Below are 21,488 nucleotides of genomic sequence, written 5' to 3'. Positions count from 1 at the left end.
GCATAAATCTATGTATTAATTTATAAAATGGATGCATCTTGAATAAAATATTTACTTATTGTTGAATTATTGAATTTGTATTTTATATATATAATTTTTTTTTTTTTTTTTTACATTTTATAAATTTACTCAAAATTTGCTAAAAAAAAAATTGAAAACAGAAAATTAATATGTATATTTTCATGGCTATGGGTAGATACAATACCAGAAAAAATGACCCAATTTATTGCAAACTGTCTAAATACATGATTAATTGACCTGGCCAATACATTGCTCTCTCTAAAATCAACTGTAGAAATATACAGATTCCATTACTGCCATAATTATGATCCCAGAATGCATTCTTCCAGGCAAAAAATAATGATGACGGATGAAAAAACTTTTTCTTTTAATACTAAAAAGTGTATACTTACTATTTTTAGTGTCTTAATTTAAAATGTAATTTTTATGCTTATCAGAGTATTGTTAGGTTGGAGACATCCCGACCTAAGCTATCAATACAACTGTTTGTGTAGGTTTTATGAAGTCTTGCCTTTATCTGCATCTGTTTGTTGATGGGTTTTCTGGTTCTGATCCCTTTTCTATAAAACTATTCCCTATTTCTCCTCCTCTGTAGTTAAAGTGGGTTACCAAACCTCTTCTATCAGATGTGCCTCTTAGCTGCTCCCACAATCAGGTAATGATTGAAAAGAATTAGAACAAACCCGGCATTGACTGCAGTTTGTCTCAGAGCCAGGTGCCTTTGATAGGAACAGTAAATGACCCACTTGTTCTGTTTTAACAACAGTAATCTCAGGTTACGTTAGCAGAAAAGTTAAGACTAGTGAGAGAGAGAGGAAAGTCAGCCAGTCAGTGCTGAGTAAGTCTTTAGCCAATAGATAAATGAAAAGAGGCAGGGAAGAATGGGTGGTTTTGTTTTAAAGCCAGGTGGAAAGTTTTAGGCTTGCAATCAAAATCAGTCTGTGTTAGCTGCAGGAAGAATCTCAGACATTTTGCATAAAGACCTGAGAGACGTCTGTTCTTTGATGTTCTGGTTATGACTGAATATCCATTGAAGTGTGTGGATGATGCTGGTCAAAGTTTGACATGATCATGAATCAATGAATTGATGCCATAAATCTTCTGACTGGCATTTGAAATGATAAAGCAGTGCTACATGCTCCAAATCTCCATTGTTTGGAGTGCAGTAACACTTTGTGTAGTTTCAATAAAGTATATAATTTTAAGCATGCACAAATAACTTGAACATATGCCAGAATGCATTTAATTTTTCATTTACATACACCTACGAGTTTTTGAAGAATTGTTTTTCTTATGCTCACCAAGGCTGCATTTATTTTGCAGTAATAGTGTGAAAAAATATTTAAATAACTGTGTTTAATATATATTTTAAAATGTAATCTATTCCTTAAATAATGCATGCTTGCTGAATAAAATTAAACCTTACTGACCTCAGACTTTTGAAGTGTATGTTATTAGTAGTCTGTGTGACCTTTGTGATGATTACTAATTAAAATGTATGCATCATTGGTTGAACTAGGCAACCTTGTAACTACTTCAACCAAAGGCAATCACAGTCTGACTGTCACATCTGACAGTTGATAAGGCTAAAGACTTTTTTAAAATGAGAGATTGAAATCGTGACCATTAAATTCAACTAAAGTCTTAACAACTAGTTTGATCAGCTAGCAGTCCTTACTTTCTGGATTCAAATTTGACTAATTGATTAGTTTTTATATAACTGACTTGGAAAAGTTATGACCAGTCTTAAAGAAAAAAATATGTTGACTAGTCTAAGCAGTTTATGTAACAGGCCACCAATTCCAGTACAAGCGTGCATGCATTTGGTAGAAAGTTTTGAAATGCTATTCCAGGTTTGTAGGAAATAGTATTCACCCTTTAGTTTGCACGCAACATTTACTGTATGCATTAGGCCACACTGCCCAAACCGCCAATTTAAATAATTAATCAACACTTCATTGCATCTGCAGGTTAACCTAAATAGCCTTGGCCCTTGTCATGCGGAAAAACGTTAAAGTGTTCATTAATCTTTTTAAAAGAGAAATGTATCCTCTGGCAAATATGAGCGAGTTGTCGAATCGCAGTGATCCCTTCTGTGTGGCCTGCTGTTATGGTTACAGTAGTTGAAAACCAAGCCACACTTTCCAAGATATTTTCAAGCCATGTGAAAAACCTTAAAGTAAGCAGTCATTTGGAACAATGTGAGGGAATTTCTGCTGCAAATATTAACTTGCAGTCTGTAATGAATGAATTCCAAAAAAAACCCAAAACACTTTTTCATAATAAATGTCTAGTTGAATCGGAAGCTTGCATAAAAACATTTTGTCACTAATGTGTCTCTTTGCTTATTTGCACTGCATGTTTCTCCCAGGATTGTCGCGCACGGCCTTTATAATTATAACATAATAATGCAGGCAGATCTGTAATTAAATCTAATCTTTCTGGCTTAAATGCATTCTCTTCCTCCTAAATGCACTGCTTTCGCCCCTCCTCTCCATTCCCATGTGCATTATGCACATACCACCATTGTAGCTAAAGCCAGATTTACTTGTCCCACAATGTAAAACGACACAGTTGGGGACCTTTCATTGTGTCAGTGTCCCTATAAAATTACCCGTTTGCATTCAGCTCAAGCTGGTTAGACACTCCTCTTAGAAGAGCGCAGACAGACACTGTGGGCTTTAACAGTCTTTATTAGGCTTGTAGCTATACTCGGGTCATCGGCAGTGGAAAAATAAAGCCGATTCACCCCGTCCCAGCTCTTGCGACCAAGGATGACAGCTGGTTACCAGGAGCACACTGGCCTAAATCCAGCCACTTACACCAACAACAAGCATGCATTGCATTTGTAGAAATATCCTAGATGTGCATAGTTTGAATATTAATTTATAATTAACTGCATTGGTGAGATTGTGTTTAAATTTTCCCAGAAAGCTGTCCTAATCTGAAAAGCGCTGTGTTCTTGGTAATCCATATTTTTAGCTGGTGTGTCAGAGCATTCAGTGTTCCATCCATGAATATGTTTGCCTAACATTTACACACATCTTACTACTATAATGTGCTCTTACTGAAAACAGACCTACTTTTTATTCCTAAATTCTCTTGTGTATTTTTTCACAGTCTCCTCAGTGTATTCTCACCATGACTGAGTGTCATTATTAGTGTTATTTGCTAAACCAAGCGTCACTTTAACTATTGCTCATATGCTAAAAACCAGAAGTGTTGTTAAAGTTGATCAAATTCTCTGCTTCTAAACTTTGCATCAGTGTGCAAATATATGCTTAGTTTACAGGTGTAATTTTTTTTCAAGTTCAATTTTTTTTTCAAATAATTCATTTTCAGATTATTTTGAAGAAGACTAGTATGTAGTGTTCAGTCTTGGTGATTTGTGCTTTTGCAGTGCTCTTTGGGTATGTAACTGAAGTATTTGCCCTCATAACACTTGCTAGTCCAGGTTATTTGGACTAAACTCTATTATCTGTGTTAATAGGGTGTGGTAGAGGCTAAACAGGTTAATGCTTTTCAAACCATCAGCGGAGAGATAGAGTAGGGAGGAGAAAGTGGCCAGAAAGAGATTAAAGAACCAGAGATACTGACAGAGAAAAAGAGGGACGCAGACATCTTAAAAAACAACTGACATTTATGATTGGAAATACACTTTTGGGATTAGTTCTGTCATCATTTACTCACATTCATGTTATTCCAAACTTTCTAGACTTTCTTCTGTGGAACACAAAGTCGTTTTCAGTGGTGTGCTGGTCAAATGGGGAATGATATCAAGCTTCGGGTCATAGAAGTGGTTTATATGACTTGACTATTACATTTTTTTTTAATCGTATGTTTTTTGAGGAACAAACTGAAATTTAAGTCTGTATTCACTGTCAGTCCTCTCCAGAAAGCTGTTAGCTGTTGAAACCTGAGCATTGAATCAGTTGAATGGAATCGTTCCGATTTATGAACAAATCATGGTTTTATAAACTGAATGAACTGATTCACTGAAAAGATCTGATTCAATCAATAGATTTGTTCAAAAATTGCACAACTACTTCTTTCATCATGCCAAGGAGATCTGCATCAGAATTAGCTTCTTTCTCAAATCTAAGACTTCGAGTTTTATGGATGACTTTTATGGTACTTATGTTATGTACTTGTCTATCTATCTATCTATCTATCTATCTATCTATCTATCTATCTATCTATCTATCTATCTATCTATCTATCTATCTATCTATCTATCTATCTATCTATCTATCTATCTATCTATCTATCTATCTATCTATCTATCTATCTATCTATCTAATCTATCTATCTATCTATCATCACAGAAGAAAGCAGGCCATACAGGTGGCCAACATGAGTAAATGATGACAGAGTTTTCATTTTGGGTGAACAGTCCCGTTGAACACTGAATGGGAATCCAACAGAAGTGCCTCCTGTCAGCGTTCAGCTTTATCTCAATTTTTTACGAAGAGGAATAAAAGCAGCTCTGTTCCTTCACTCTCCACTAGTCAGCTCAATGTGTGGAGCTTATTATGTAGAGTCTCATAAACCCACATACACACACATTTTCTAAAGAGAAACACTGTTTCATACTTGCGCGCACACACATATGCCGAGACTCATTTATGAAATACACATGTTGGCCTGTGACCAGAGCTTGCTTGTCAGAACACAGTGTGTTTCAGACAGACTTTCCATGAATGTCTACATACACGCACATAGACAAACATACAGAGAGCACCACAACCCCCCCCACACACACACACACTCTTTTAATGCCTCTTTCATGGAAAACCATGTGTGGGTCTGATGTATCTGTGAGTGTGGGAGAACTCTGATTATAACGTTATCATTCATATATAACATTATAGTTCTCTTTTTGTCTCTCTAGTCATTCCAAGGCAGCCAGGGACGAGCCTACCTCTTCAATTCAGTGTAAGTATATTTCTCATTCAGATCAAAAGTTTATAGCATTTTCCGTGTTGTGAATTAAGACGATACACTATTATTGTTCAAAGGTTTTGAGTCTGTCTTTTTAAGAAATTATTATTTTATTCAGCAAGGATGCATTAAATAAAAAAAATTATTAATAGTGGCAATAAAGGTGTTTATAATCTTGCAAAAGCTTTCTATTTCAAAGAAATGCTGTTCTTTTGAACATCAAAGAATCCTGAAAAAAATGTATCACAGTTTCCACAGAAATAATAAGCTGCTCAAGCAAATCAGCAATATTAGAATGATTTCTGAAGGATCATGTGACACTGAAAACTGGAGTAATGATGCTACAAATTCAGCTTTGCATAACAGGAATAAATGACATTTTAAACAGCAATAATATTTTGTAATATTACTGTTTTAACTTGATCAAATAAATGCACCCTTGGTGAGCAGAAGAGACTTCTTTCAAAACATTAAAAAAAATTTGCCCCCCCCCCCAAATTTTTGAACGGTATTGTATATAATGGGTTATGTACCTGGTCGTTTATGCAAAATTAACCCAGACAGATTCTAAGGCAGATGGGTCATATATTTCCCTGAAGGAGTTTATTTTGTCATAATGACTGGGTAACTGCACATTATCCTTTATATCTCTATCTGAGGCTCATAGAGGAATGGGAATAGTTGTTTTGCATATTACAAGAGCTGTAGGCCTAAACATAGCACTGCTGTCTAATGATGCGAGTTGATGGTTCATCATATTTAAGCATAGAGCTACCATTGTGTTTAAGCTAGCACTCCGGTGTGTGCGAGATATTACAATGATAACATCTAGGTTAAACGTGTTTGTGTTAGCGAACTTTGACATTCCTCAGGCAATGCATAGTAGTGCGTTAAGCATTGCCATTGCGAAGATATAAAAACACAAACACAAGAAGGATTCTTTCATTAAGAGTTAAGTGTCTCTTGAAATATTATCCAATATTGACCTATACAGACTTTATTAAAAGCAAAATTATTTCAATTAGATCACCTCACATTACCACTGGAAAAGCCTGCTGATCCACGTCACATTATTTACAAATATCATGTGCTAGCGCTTTGGAGTCAGTTATCATTTTATCATTTGGAGTCAGGCTGGAGTAATGATGCTGAAAATTCAGCTTTGCATTGCAGGAATAAATTACATTTTAAAATATATTGGATTAGAAAACAGTTATTTTAAATGTTAATAATATTTCACAATATCACAGTTTTTGCTGCCTTTATCAAATAAATGCAGCCTTTGTGGGCATATAAGAGTCTTCAATCAAAAACATTAAAAAATCTTACAAACCCCAAATTTTGGAACAATAGTGTGTAAATTGTGAGATTATGATTTTTATTCAGCATGTATTTCAATAAGTTTTGACCATTATATCAAAGCCAGCTCATTATGCAATGCATCTGGTCCCCATCAGCTAATTTAAATAATCTTTTGCTTTGCTGCTAATTTGTAGGATTACTAATATTTGAGCCTCATTAAAGATGAGCAGAACATATTTGTGTAAATCATTTGTAAAATGTAAATTGAATTGAATGCTGCAGTTTGTGTATCTGATATTACCAACGGTGTGTCGTGACATCTAAAATAGCCTATGTATGGTCTATTTTTATGTCAGTTGATTTCTGTTGAAAATTAAATGTAATTTTAAAGCTATTCTAGTTGTAGCTACTGTGATGCTACATGGCCGCTGGTCACTTCCAGTGTAGACACAGTGTTTCCAGTGATCTGCCGTAGTTCTGCTTCTGACCTCCTAAGTAACCCAACCAGTAAACACATCAGTCACATGAATAATCATTTTGACCATTGCTTAAACTCTTTTCTCTCAGTGTGAATGTCGGTTGTGGTCCAGCAGAGGAGAGGGTTCTCCTAACAGGTTTACACGCTGTGGCGGACATCTACTGTGAAAATTGTAAAACCACTCTGGGCTGGAAATACGTAAGTTAACTCTCCTTCCATTCCATGCAAATTATAGACTATTATTTTAAATGCTTTAATGTCTTTTCGTTGCATCACAAGACAAGCTGCGTTTTGTTTCGAGGTGTCGCACTGTGCTGATACATGCTTGTCAGAGTGCTTGTTCTGCAGTTGCAGTGACAGCAGTTGGCTAATCTGAGCTGTGTGGGTTTCTTTATTTTTGTCTATTTATATCCTGTTACTTTGCTGGTCTCTAGTGACCAGAATTAACATCCTCTGACCTCTCACTGCAGTCCAGCACACATTTAGCTCTATATATGTCTTTATTCACCGCTCAGTTAGGACCCACTTTGATGCTGCAAGTGTTCATGATGTTGTGTTTTCATACGCAATCCAAACAGCACTGAATAATAGATCAGTTTTGATAACTTTTAATAATAACTTTCATTAATAAGTCATTAAAAGGACACATCTCATAATATAATGCTTAACAGATCTGTAATGTGAATTTAATATTTGAAATTGTTTTATTCATATTATCTATTTCTGTACATGAAAGTACAAATGTTTTTTTTTTTTTTTTAAGAAATTTATACTTTTATTCAGCAAGCATGCATTGCATTAATTAAAAGTGACACTAAAGACATTTATCATTTTGCAAAAGATTTCTGTATTAATTATGTGAAACTGGATTATGGATGTGGATTATCTGACACTGAAGCCTGGAATAAAGGCTGCTGAAAATTCAGATTTGCCATCACAAAAATAAATTACATTTTAAAATAAATTCAAATATATTTTAAATCATATAATATTTCACAGTATATGTATTGATATATAATGTATTATTGATCAAATAAATACAGCCTTTCTGTGCATAATAGGCAAAAACAAAACAAAAACAAAAATTACCAACTCCAAAATATTGTTTAATATTGATTTAGGTTCATTTGAATCAGTGATGAACTACTCAGTATAAACATGCTAAATATGTTCGCCATATGAAGAGTTCATTTGCAAAAACAGATAACTCTATTAAAAAAATCATGTTTTTTCATTGTGCTATCCAATTAATCTCAATCAAACTGCAGTTGGGTTATTTTGATTAGGTAATAAATACAGCTAACTAACACAATAAAACATGATAACATAATAAAAGTCATGATTTTTGAAAAAAAACAGTTATCTGTTTTTGCAAATAAACTCTTGATATATTCCAACCTATCCAAATGTACTTATCTAATTACATATTAATGGGGACAAAATGCCTAAGTTTAATGTATCCCTGCTTAAGAATTCAGTAGTATTGTGTTAAGGTGTTACTCAAATTGTTTGGTAATCTAATAATTATTTAACCTAAAGCTAATCATAATAGGAAAGTTCTGTCGCATTGTTTTTATGTGTTTTTGTAGATGTATTGTGTGGTTGTTTCGCTTCCTGATTAAACCGGAGCTCTAATTGTGTCCCAGGATTGGTTAAGAGGGATTTTACACTCATGACTCAATCTTGTTAGTCTTCAGGTCTCCACATGTTTGATTTCGAAGTCTTTAGATTCAAGCCACTCTGAAATACTGATCACAGACCAGTTTCTTGAAGCTCTTTTTACCATCATCTGATGAGAAACTCTCAGGAACAGCTCTTATTTCAAGCCAACTGAGTCGAAGCTGGCAGTGTAGGGTTTACAACCAGAGGCATGATGACACACCACTGCTCTAGTGGGCAGATTTAAGTCAGATGAGTAATGGACAGGTGTGAGAGGAGATTCAGACAGCCTAGAGCAGTCAAAAAGACTTTAGTTAAGCTGACCATGCTACAGCAATAGCTAGTTTTATATAATTTCAGCTTGTTATATCATGTAACAGGGGAGTCTAATCCTGTCCAGAATACATTAAAAGGCTCCTGTTCTGCATTTTTATAGCATTTTATTGTCCCTTTCTTGGACCAAACATGTTCTTCCCACTTTCTGGCCTTTTTAAACAGGCTGATACTGGGTACTGTACCTTAACCTCTGTTATGATTGGCCAAGAGCTTTCTATCAGTGTAGTTCCCGCAACAGTAAATAATAATAATATTTTTTAGTCACATTTTGTAGTCATCAGTTCAGAAAAGTTGCAATTCTATTTTTCCCCCCAAAATTGTGCAGCCATACTAGAAAAAGGAGATGGCTGCCAAGCAAAAGCCATATGTAAATGTGGCATATGTCATATGATAGTATATGTATCAGCAGTTTCTATTTTTGTAGTTTAACTTCAATACATGGTCTGAGTGCACTGGTGAGGAAGCATATCAATATCATAATCTTTTAAGAGAAAGACAAATCCTGTTTTTCATTATTGTTAAAGGGACAGTTCACACACCCAATTTTTTTTTAAATTTAGTCATCATTTACTCACCTTCATGTCTTTCCAAGCCCATAAGACTTTGGTTAAGCTTTGAAACACACATTAATATATTATTTAATGAAACCTGAGAGGTTTTTATCCCTCCATTGAAAGATCCTAAAAGATCATAAAGATGTCATGAAACAAATCCATATGAATTGAGTGTTTTAATCCAAATCTTTTGAAGAGATTCAATCACCTTATAAAATGAACAGATTTAAATTATTCTTGTATGTGCATCTAAACAATGATCGACAAACGCATACATAGTGCATTGCTTATGTCAATGCGTGCATCAAGTGCTAGAACAAATTTAAAAGCCCAGGTTTTGGATTATAGGCTTTTGTGGTGCTTTTGGATCTTCTGATCTTTTTTGGAGTTTTTGTTACCTGAACTTTCAGTGGAGGCGTAGAAACCTCTCAGCTTTCAATAAAAATATGTTAATTTGTGTTTTGAAGATTAACCAGAGTATTATGGGTTTGGAATGACATGAGGGTGATAGGATTTTCATTTATGGGTGAACAATCCCTTTAAGTGGACAGAAATATTGTTTGATTTATTTCAGTAGTCAAATCTGCACGTTTCTCAGTCCTGACGTTTGGTCGGTTTTTGTCTCTGTTACAGGAGCATGCATTTGAGAGCAGTCAGAAATACAAAGAAGGCAAGTTCATCATCGAGCTGGCTCACATGATCAAAGATAATGGCTGGGAGTGACCTTCACCTGCTTCCTCTCCGCTCAGTGACCTTTGGGCTGCTCTGCCGTGGACTTTGCTGAGTGACACCACCACACGCACACGTACACAAACAACAACATGCGCGCGCGCACACACACCACCGTCGACCATGACACATCCTGACATCTCTACTGGGTCATCGCAAAACTCAAAGGCAGAATGACGGAAAGCGAATCGAAGACATCTACGGTCACTGAAAGACTCTCAAGGACCTTTTTCCGAGATGTACGTCAACATTTTGGGATCCGAACCTTCTCCCTTCCTGTTCGACTGCCCCGTTAACTGGTTTCGGTGTGCTCGGCGCTCCTCGTGTGTAAGCTGTTAACAGTATCCAGAAGACACTGTCTCGCTTTTTTCATTTGACGTCCTCCTCTGTTTTCGTGAACGAGCGGGAGGCGTGCGTCTTAGTGTGCGTTCTTTCTTTTTGACAGGAATCTCGAGTCCTTCCTGGTGGACTGATGTTACTGGTTAGCATTTTTCTCCTTCTCGGAGTCAAGCCCGTTCTGATGATATTTCCTTTCACTCTGGGGTAGCGACAGTTGGCCCTACGTTATAAGAGTTGGGGTTGGTTTCATGGTTAGGCTATGTAGCAGTATATTTCAGATAGGGGTGGGCGTTCAGCATTGCAGTGGCATGACATTTCCCCTGCGTTTTACCCGTTTTATTTCCGAATCGAAATGTTTTTCTTCCTCGGATGAATTCACTGTGCAATTCGTGGGACACTCTGGTACAGCAGTAGCGTCTGACCCCTGCAGGAGCTTTAGTTGTCTCTGGTGCTTTTGGTGAGATTACACAAACACGCGTCTTTTGAGTTGGCATTTGTGGCAGGTTCCATTTTTGCAACCATACTATAGGCGAGAGAAAAAACCCCCGAAACGAAACAAGACAAGCGACAGCCGTTTGGATGCACTGGACATTGGGGAAAACTGAAACTAGTGTCCTCGGAACATTGTTTGCATTACATTTTCATCCCCCTTCACGCCAAATGATGATAAGATTTTACAAAACTATTGTTGTTGATATTACAATCATGTGTATGTTCATTGCTATGTGTAATTTATGTGTTAAACCACATGTTTGGACATGCACACGCATGTTAGCTCAGTGTGTTTTACGCATTATGTTTTATGGCATACTTGAATGCAGTTACATTGTTTGCACTTTGCAGAGGCCTTGTTCATGGGTTTAGAGGCAAAAGTCTGTCCATTTTATGGCCTTTTTTTTCATGGAAAATAATCGAATGATTGTATTAGATGCTTTGAATGATTTTCAGGGTTGGGTGGTTGCTGGCTTGATCAACTCCCTCTACTTTCAAACACATGAAATCTGCTGCTTTCGCTTTCTTCCGCAGGCTGGCAGACCTGTTCTCTACGCTGGTAATTCGTCGAATTGGATTCGCGCATCAGAAGCAGGTCTCGAATTTTACAATCGGACACCGTTCAATGTGGCATTACACGATTCCTTTGCTGCTAATAGAGATAAATGCAATCCAGAGCTTTCACTTTTAAACCTTCTGCACTTTACCCGGACTGTCTGAGAGCATGCGAGCGGATGTGTTCCTTTTGTAGCTTTTCTCCACGTCTTTGCCTCTAAGCAGCATGAATCTTGTGCCTCTTCAAAAGATAAAGAAAAGAAAATGTCCCTCTCCTGTGTTGTGCAGCGCATGACTCCGAGAACCCAGCACATCTATTAGAAGCTCTGCTGGAGCTTCGTATCGAACTCGAAAACGACACGAACTTGGAAACGAACCTCACAGAACCTCTATCCACTTGAAAGTCTAATTTAATCCAGAATTTTGTCATAGTCCTATGTCAAAACTAGAGATGTTATGAAACAGTGGTTCTGCTAAGTATATAAAAGGGGCAGGGCCGTTAGATTGGGAGGGGGTGGAGCTTGCTTCCTGTAGAGGTAAAGAGGGGCATTTAATGTAGATTTTTATCGAATATAATTAAAAACATATATGTATCGAACCGTACAGATGAATATCGAGGTTCCGTCGTTCTTAAGGGTGGGTGGGATGGCGGGCAATAGTAGAATGAGTGGCGAACCCTCAGATAGCGTTCGCTGCCGATAAGGTCAGTCCGGTCACATGACCTTCGAATCAGTCAAAAGACAATGCAAACTAAATAGTTGTATAAATATCTTACTTGAAAGATGATACAGAGTTACAGACAATACATTGTCCCTCTCACACAGTTTTGTACATAAAGTAACATATTTAAGGTTTTATACATATTTCTACTGGGTTAGTTTCTCTACTTCCCCGACTTGAAGCACTTTTGTTCACTGTACCTCTGGCTTTATATATGTGTGTGAATGAGAGCGAGAGTGTGTGTGTGTGTTTGGATGCATGTATGCGTGTTCCCTTACTTCCCTCACTTTATTTGTAGCTGTGTTTGCTGTTGTTCACTAGTTCCTCTGTGCTGTTTACTTTATGACACTTCTTTTGCTGTCTCACAGCGTGTTTTGATGTGTGCTCTCTTAGCTTGATGATAATGAGCTTTGTATTTTTTTGTTTTTTTCTTTAATATTAAAGTAGATTTTTCGATAGTTTCCTGTCGAGAGCCTAATAGCAGAATGTCTGCTGGTCGTGTTTTAGCATCATGGTCAGCGGTGAGCTGGATTCACCTGCCGAAATTTCACAATAGAAACACCGACCCAGACCGTTTTACAAAAAAAAAAAAAAAGCTTTCCCTAAGATTTTCAGAAACAGAACTAGATCCAGGCCAGTGTCACTGTGCACCAAAAATTAAGATCGCTCAACCGAAACCTTTTTACTGAAAACCACTTGGTTAAACCAAAAATCGAGTTTGTGGCCTCACTGAATACCAATTGTTAGCTTTTTTGGAATTGCGATTTGTCTTTTACAGCAACATATTAAGGTGTTTCTGGCAGAAGAAAAGATTGTTTACTATTTCTTTTAGTGACACTGGTTTCAAACCTTTCTAGAGCTGTTAATCTGAGATTTGTCATTCAAACGACATCTAGTTTAAGGCAACAGTGGTATGCAAAGGAAACGATTGTATAAGTTTGTTATTTTATTAGGACTGTTAAAATATAAGGTCTAAGGCATGTTGTATTTATAATGGCTATATTAAGTCGTGCCTGGTTTTCTTTCTTTTTTTCTTCAATGCAAAAAAGCTTTTTTCTTCTTTTTACTTGATTACATTGCTTTGCATTCTGTCCTAGTAATGAAAAGTCACATTTGTCTGTTTTCACTGTATTGTAAACTATTCAGATATCACAATAAAGCTTAAATGGTACTGCGGTTTTGTTGGATATTTCTTAAAAAAAATAAAAATAATCAAGAACTACTCATATCCTTTTGCTGTCCTTCATAAAAACTGATCAAAAAGCAGTTTTTGCATTACGTTCACTAGCCGTTTTTTTACTTGTCTGTATGCATTTCTCTTGTGGGACTTTATTCTCCTGTTGATCAAATATCTTTACAGGACTGTTTTTGGTCTTTTGATGCTTTGATGCACCCACTGTGCGCACTGGCTTAAAATTCAAAAGTCGTGGCATTAAAGCCATGTGTTGTCAGAAACGTTGGTAAATGCTTTTATAACTTCTGAATCTCATTGCCCATAAATGTCTATATAATTACTCCAGTTTTAGTTATTTGTGAACATCCACAAACTAAATGAAAATAAGAACTACCCTGGCAACTAGCTGAAATAAAATTTATTGTAAAATGTTTCAGTTGAAATATATTTCAGTTGGCTGGTTTTTCTGGTCTTGGTTTTAATTAACTGTGTACAGTGGGGTTAATACAGTAATGTCACTTACTGAAATACTTTCACATTTGATCTGAAAGTTGACATGATTACAATTTTTATTTTTCATGCCATGAATTGAAAAAGTGGATTCTATCACACTAGCTCATACTAACAAATGTAATGTTTTAGTGCTATGGTTGTACAGTGTGAAAGTTTCATATTTTAAACAGTATGATCAATGATCAAATATTTTCTGCTTTAATAAATATACACACCAAATAAATTTCTGTAGTAAACAAAAACATGCCTTTGTTGATAGAGATGGTTACGCTGAACCCCTTTAATATTCCTTTCAAGTCAAGGCATCTATCAGATATTGAATATATTCTAAAAGTTGAATGGTAAAAGAAGGAGAATAAAGTATTTGAAGTTTATTCAGACCAGTAAAGTAGAGTTTTATTACTCCTCTTTAGCAAAGTCCACTGACCTGATTCATTGACCTGAAACAGTAGCAGTCTATTCACCATAGGCCTGTTTAGACCTGCTGACCAATATAATAAGTATGTGCAATGATTGTAAGTGATTAAGTCTGAAATGTACAATCACTGAAGTGACATTTTATCCTGCAATTAAGAGAATCATCCCCAGCACTAAAACTCTTGTTCTACTGTAAATGCAAACTTGAGTCCCTCGAGTCACGGTATCTTTGCATATACTTGCTTAAGTCATTTTTCTTCTTTTGCAACAGAAAAACATCAACAGATCGCCTCCTAAGCAAGTGCATTCACAATGGAAAATTTAAACCGATTCAGGCCTGTGGCGAGAGCAAATCGTGCAAAACCACCCAGGTACGTTTTGGCCCAGTATAGGTATAAAACATGCACATAACATTTCAAAGCCAGTGTGTTTTGAAGCATGGTTAATATCAACATCTCTCTTATCATATGAGAACAGAACTTCTCTCTTACTGTATGCATGTCTTTTAACCTTTTATCTTCAAGAAACGTTTGCTCTGAAAGTTCAAGGTTGACTAAACATCAGATTTTAATGTTCAACACAACTGCTAACTTGTATGTCAAGACAAAACATGGCAAGAGTCCAGTCATTTGACAATGGATCTCTTACGTCATCATATAACCGATTCTATTTACTTAGGCCGTGTTAATAGCCCAAAAAATTGGCCCAGTCTGATATATTGAGTTAACAGCCGAATGCGGTGTCAATCAAGTGCGTAAATATGACCAAATGACACACTAATGCATAAGAGGTCTGGAGGTCGCCTTCGTCTTATCAACGGTTGGCTTGACTCCAGATTGGGGAACAAAGAACAGCGATGGCCGTTTCATAAGGTGTCTGGTTAAACCAGATAAGATGTGATTTTCTCTCTCTCACCGCTGAGGACATTCAACCTCTCACTCCCTTTTTTGTGCTAAGAATATTCTGTGGTTTCCTAGCGACTGGTGCTTTATTGCCGTGTGGCTTAGAGGCCGTTTAAGTGTTTTTAGTTACTGACTAACAGACTTGCCAGTCTTTAAATAAAGACAGGTGAAGAGTTGCGTGGTTAACTTGATCCAAACAATGACTTAATGTAGTTTGTGCACCCGTTTTGCGAGTAAACGGTCAGTATCCGTATGCGTTCTAGGCCTGTTTTCATTCTCATAATACATGAGTGTGCTGCATGTTCATGTTGAAATGAAATTAGGCCCTGTTTTTTTGTGTGTGTGAGAGACTTTTGTGTCTCTATGTTCCAGGTGTGACGTGATCTCCCTGTTTCCAATTTCAGCTTTGAATGATTTATTGTAAGGACCATGTGCGAACACACACGCACGCATTAACATGCACTTTGATGCATAATTATTATTCGGATAAAAGAAAGCTGCTTTTCCTGGCACCAACAAACAGAGTAAACGGAGCTTAGTGCAGTGGGGGTGAGAAGGTGGATTTTGAAGAAAAAAAAAACAAAAAGTAATATAGCAGCTCTATATAACATCGTCAGAGATCATGATTTGATTAGTTCTAGTCTACCGGCTGCATTAGCTACACTGGCTTATCATCATGAAAAAGCAACCATTAGGTTGTGTTTCCTTGCTACACAGTGTGCTGTTTCCATGGTAACCTTCCAAAACCAAAATAATGGCCAAAATTTTTTAGGTAATCCAGTAGGGACTGCAATTTTATAGCTTCGGGGCAAAACAACATTCACGTAAGTTCATAAATGTGAGGTACCTGGATGTCTCCTACACTTGTTTGAGAACAGATAATGTGAGTTACAGCACCTGACTGCATCAATCACCATAGAAATTTAGTTTCAGAAACATTGTTTATCATAATGCACATCCTAAAGCATTTAGATGATTTAAATTAGGCGTGGAGCTTATATTTTATAAAGGCACTTGAAACATGTTTATTATGTGACAGCAAAGTTATATAGATAGAATAAATTGCCATTTTGAAATGGGACTACTTCTAAGGTATGCAATTATTTTTTCAGGAAAGGCAGGGCTAAATTAGTTCCAGGCAGGTCTTGACCACATTACAGTTCCATATCACTTAACCAAATGATTTCAGTTATGTCAATGGTCTTTTCCTATGGTGGACCAGTAGGGCACAACACAACAATATTGCCATACCACAACACATAGGACCAATTTCATTGTGTTGCACTAATTTTCACGGTGTTGCTTGTTTCCGTCTTTGTGCAAATTTTGTTGCATTTCATCTTGTTTCCATTGTGTTTTTAATCTAATTGTGTTGTGACTTGTTTCTGTTGTGTTGTGTTTTACTAATTTGGTTGTGTTGCAACTTGTTTCCGTTGCATTGCGGCTTGTTTTCGTTGTGTTGTGTTGTTTTTTCCATTGTGTTGCGACTTGTTTCCATTGTTTTGTGTTCATTTCGTTGTGTTGCGGCTTGTTTCCATTGTGTTGTGCACTACTGGGTCACCGTACCTTACAGCCTACAACACCAAAGGAACCAAAACCCTTAAATACACTGATCGTAGTAAATATAACAATTGATAGGATAGAAATGACAAACTATTTCCGCATTTTTACCAGGAAATTACATTCTACGATCGATGGAAAACACACTTTCTTTTTCCCCACTCTCTTTCCTATACAAAGGTGCACACACACACACACACACAGTACAGACGGACACTCGCTCATACAAGAAAATATACATGCGCACAGAATCTTGTTTATCAGCGCAGCCCCGTGACTATATCAAAATAGTTTCGCAGCTGAAAAGCTACATTTCTTTGCAGCGAAGTTGTAATATCACTGTTTTTAAAGCAGTTAAATTTACAGTTTAAGTGAAGAAGACACTACTGCCTCACACTGTTGAGAGATGCACAGACTCAGGTAATTCACACATGCTCTCTCTCTCTCTCTCTCTGTACCAAGCCTCCGTTACTAGCTCTAAAATGACCTTGTGGAATTTGCAATGGAGGCTTGAGATGAAGTTTGTAGGAAATTAGTCCAAGAAAAAATACAGTTCAAGGACAAAAACCTGAAAAATATCTCGAAATACAGGATACTGAATTCTACGACACACCTCTGAACACTCATAATGTGTTCACTGTAATTTTGAGACACTACTAAAATTTAGTTTTAACATTTATTTCAGCGCTATGCCTTACCCAAGGGGGTCAACGGTTTTGTCTGCAGAATCTATTATTCTTCAGCAGAAGTTCATACATCCACTATATTAGTTTAAAAAGGACAATTTAGACTACAGCTCAAATATCAAACATTTTTACTGAAAAAAATGTGTAAATGCTTGAATAAAATGCAATCTTCACTATTTTTTCAAATTGAGGGACAAGTTGAAATTTCTTTTCCAGATAACTGACACAGTGTCACAAACATAAGTGATGTTAAAGCCAGAATATAATAACAGCACTAGAAAGTGTGGTTTTGATAGCTAAACAGCACTCATGTGTATTTTGATGACACACTTGTGTTAACATATCCTGTTGGACGTCCTGTGATTACACACCAGTGTCGCATTATTTGTTGCTCTGACGTCACAACTGTTTTTCTGCTTTTCTCTCACTTCCGTTTCTCACAGTGAACACATCATTTTAAAGCACGCTCACTAAGAGAGTTTTGCTTTTAGTTTTGCTTTTATAACACTGCCTGGATTGTGTGGTAATGTTTTTAAGAGACAGAAGATACAAATATTAACATCCCATGCTCTATTCTTCCCGATTTTCCCCCTTTGTCCTAGTGTTACTAAACTGGAGAGGAAATAGATTTTTTCTGGCACAAGCTCAAGCCATTGTAATTATTTTTCTTATTGTGTGTTAAATCACCAGCCTTGTTGGGTAAAAAGACAGAAGAAACATATGACTAGTTCCTTGTTGTTTGCATTTCCACAGGAAAAAGTTACATGGAGACAGTTTGTTGTTGAGACACATCTGATAGCTTTCTGTGACAAACAAACCAAAGGAAGCAAGTCATTCAGGTTTTGAACAACATGAGGGTGAGTAAATAAAGACAAAATGGTTTGTATATAGTTATTGTATGCCATGTAAGTTGGCTTAGTTCTACCATAAACACAAATCTCATACTGTGCTCAGATTTACCAAGATACCAAAGTCTGCAATCAAAAGTAAATATGAACTCAATTATTTATCAACAAATTCTTCTAAGAACAATTTATCTGAAATATGCCAGTCACATGACTTTTATACTTCTATTCAAGTCCTGTACGTTTAACACTTTTAAAGAAAGTCCTGTGGGTTTGTTTAAACAAGAGTGTGTGTGTGTGTGTGCGCACATACTGGTACAGGCCCACAACCAACACTGTCAGCAGACAGAACTGAAGGTCACCGCAAAAACAATCAATGAAACATTGTCCGCCCATCAATACAGCATTGACATTGTACATATACACTAATTCCACACAACCAGAGCACAGACCGTCACATGAACACCACAGCATTGCGTCAAATGTCACGTTACTGTAAACAATAGCTGCTTCCTGAAAACCTATAGATTGTTGGTGCTGTATCATGAGCATGTGCGGACCTTGCACGTGTCTCTCCTACCTGTGTGTTTTTCAGAAATGCCTGCAGGTTAAAATAATATGGTAACATAGTTTTCCTTCACTTTCTTGCTATTAAGAAAAAACAACAACAAAGTGCACTGTTAAAGCAGCCTTTAAAGCAACCACTTATGCTTCTTCTTTTTTTTTGTTATTTTTAGTTCTTCCACACCAGATTCATCCAACCATGGTCCTTCCACAAACTGTTCCCAAAAAGTTAGAAGCATAGCATTGTCCAAAATGTCTTAGAATGCTTAAGATTTCACTCACTGGAAGTGTCCAGCGGCATTGTGCTTTACACCACTACAACTGAATTGGTGGAAAAAACATTGCTTTTCCAAAACTCTTTTTTTTTTTTGCTTTTGTAATTGAAGTCCAAACAAAAAAAAATCCAATTTGTAAAAAATATTCCATTGTTGGACAAATGCGTACTATAGAGGGTTAACAGCTCAAGTAGAGTACCTGCGTCACAGGCCATAAATCATTTATGAAAGCCATGATCTTCCTTTTTATAAAAGTGGATGAAAGTAATTTTTTACATCCTTTGATAAATGATAATTTACCCAGAATCCCAGAAAATGACATAAAGCCCATATTCTCACCATTATGAATGACGAAAGCGGCATATACGCCCACTCCAGAGCCACTGGTACTAAAACACTTTTCTTGTAAATCATTAAATGTCACCTACCATTAATGTAAAAGAAAATGGTTCCTTCTAGACCCAGGGGATCCTTAATGACATGCTTGCATATTTACTTTTCTCCATTTTGAATGTTTTTTCCTTGCAGTAGCTTTGTGCACTTTTTCCAAATGCTTTGTGTATGTGTGTTGTCCTCATGAAACTTGCCCTCCACATCCTCTCAGATTAAGATCTTAATTAGTGGCATGTATGCCTAAATCTGAGTGTGTGCCTCTATGGAACAGACTGTTCTTGAGGACATGTACTGAGAGTTTGTGTGTGTGCAATGGTTTCTATAGATGTTAATGCACACAGTTGTTCCAAATGTGTATGAAGGTGAAAAAAGATGAATGACTTAATATAAAGGTATTCAAAGGTAGATTTTTCATTATCTGAAGAAACTGTGAGTGCTTTCCAACTCACTCCTATAATGCTATAGTATTGCTTAGGCATTTCTAGGTGCTTAAAACAAACCCCTAACCCTGAGTATGAGTTACAGTGTAAGAAATCAGCTTACTTGCATTTATCTTGTTATATTAAGCTGAAGTAGAAGAAAGTATTTTAACTCATCTACCCTGACTGAGGTCCATAATAACAGTGATGCATGCCATTTAAAACAGCACAGTTAAAGCTGTAGATTAAGGATGTGCATGAGCTTTAGAGACAGAGATAAGGTCAGACGGGGACAAGAAAGCACAGAGATTAACATTAGAAGGTTCTTCATTCACAGATCCAGTCAGCCGTGCCACCCTGACCCACTTCTGGGCGCTGCAACAGCAGCAGTGCATCCTTACAAGAATAAACAACAGTGGCATGTTGAATGAAAAAAAAAAAAAAAAAAAGAGAGAAACTTTGTGACATTTAATACAAAACAATTTTTTCTTCTCTCCCATATGAGTGAAATTCGCTGATCTGTTACCTGTATCTAAAGGTGCATTCATATTGACAGATGTTTGCATTGACAAAGCATCAGAATTTCATTTATTTTCAATGAGAGTTGATTTCCACAGTATGGGCCTTTCCTGCCATTTATAACAACAGTTTTGTATTTCCATCTCTGTTGCAACAGTTTTGGACGTGTCTAAAATGACAGTACCCTTATGTACAAGTCATTGGTGTTTGGTGATGAGTTTTTGGCAATATAGTGTATGTATATATATATTTTTTTTTCTTAATTTTGCCTAAAAATTAATTTCATTTTCATTATATTTTCGAAAGTTAATGCCAGTTCTGTCACATTAGTGCAACCTGAGTAGTTTCAATACAGCAACCTCTGTTAGTGTGAACGAGGTCAGACAGACATGCACAGACTAGTACATAGTGAGCACAGGAGATGCCCTCACCTAGATTTGATGGGTCCTGATGACATAATGACTTCCTCCACCATAGCAGTAGTCTGGACGTTGTGTCCCTGCACAACAACTGTGCCAGAGCATCAGGAAACCAATTATGCTAAACAGAGGGCTGTTAGTTTACTTTATCAAAAAACAAGAAGTATTGAGAACAATCTTTTGTTTTATTGGGATTTGTTGATTAATAGAAAGACAAATGTTTGCCAGTCTTAGTCTTATAATGCACACACATGGACTGACTGACGCATACATTATTGAACAAAAAAAATTAGAAGTTTTCTCAAAATGACAAACTCTAATCTGATTAGTTTTACGCAGTTTCCTGGAGTCAGTGAGTACAGGTTTTTATCTTCTGGGAAACAAATTTGTGTTTACAAGTTCCTAGTCTGCTGTGCAGTTTCCAAAAAGACCTACTGATGGATTTGGATGTAAAGTTTTGCTACAAATCTTTCTGATTTAGTTTCAGGCACTTAATAGTATGGAAGCGTGTTTTTGCCTCAATGTAAAAACAAATTTAAAAGTGAATAATTATGACTTTATATCTCACAATTTGACTTCATATCTCAGTGTGAATTTATGTCACAATATATTAACCTTATAATCTTATAAATTAGCTTTTTTGTTTGGAACCCCGCTTTTTATACAAGCAAGCAGG

General features: G+C 36.5%; 1 protein-coding gene across 4 annotated transcripts in view; it reads left to right on the top strand.

Annotated features, from left to right (window-relative positions):
* The window catches only part of LOC306871743 (protein yippee-like 1), a 29,608-nt gene extending 9,304 nt beyond the window's left edge, over nt 1-20,304 (top strand). For 2 of the 4 annotated variants that reach the window (XM_079419871.1, XM_079419872.1), the window contains 3 exons: nt 4,913-4,956; nt 6,832-6,940; nt 9,925-13,296. In XM_079419871.1, the coding sequence (XP_079275997.1) occupies nt 4,913-4,956; nt 6,832-6,940; nt 9,925-10,014 (243 nt within the window). In that variant the 3' untranslated portion in view covers nt 10,015-13,296. Of the gene's footprint in view, nt 1-4,912; nt 4,957-6,831; nt 6,941-9,924; nt 13,297-14,501; nt 14,602-18,131 lie in introns of those variants that run through there. The other 2 variants (XM_079419874.1, XM_079419873.1) reach the window with 2 other exon arrangements.
* Nucleotides 20,305-21,488: the final 1,184 nt, after the last annotated feature.

The sequence above is a fragment of the Barbus barbus genome (assembly GCF_936440315.1).
Source record: "Barbus barbus genome assembly, chromosome: 6".
In the NCBI taxonomy this organism is placed as follows: Eukaryota; Metazoa; Chordata; class Actinopteri; order Cypriniformes; family Cyprinidae; genus Barbus; species Barbus barbus.
This window is presented reverse-complemented; position numbering and strand designations above follow the sequence as displayed.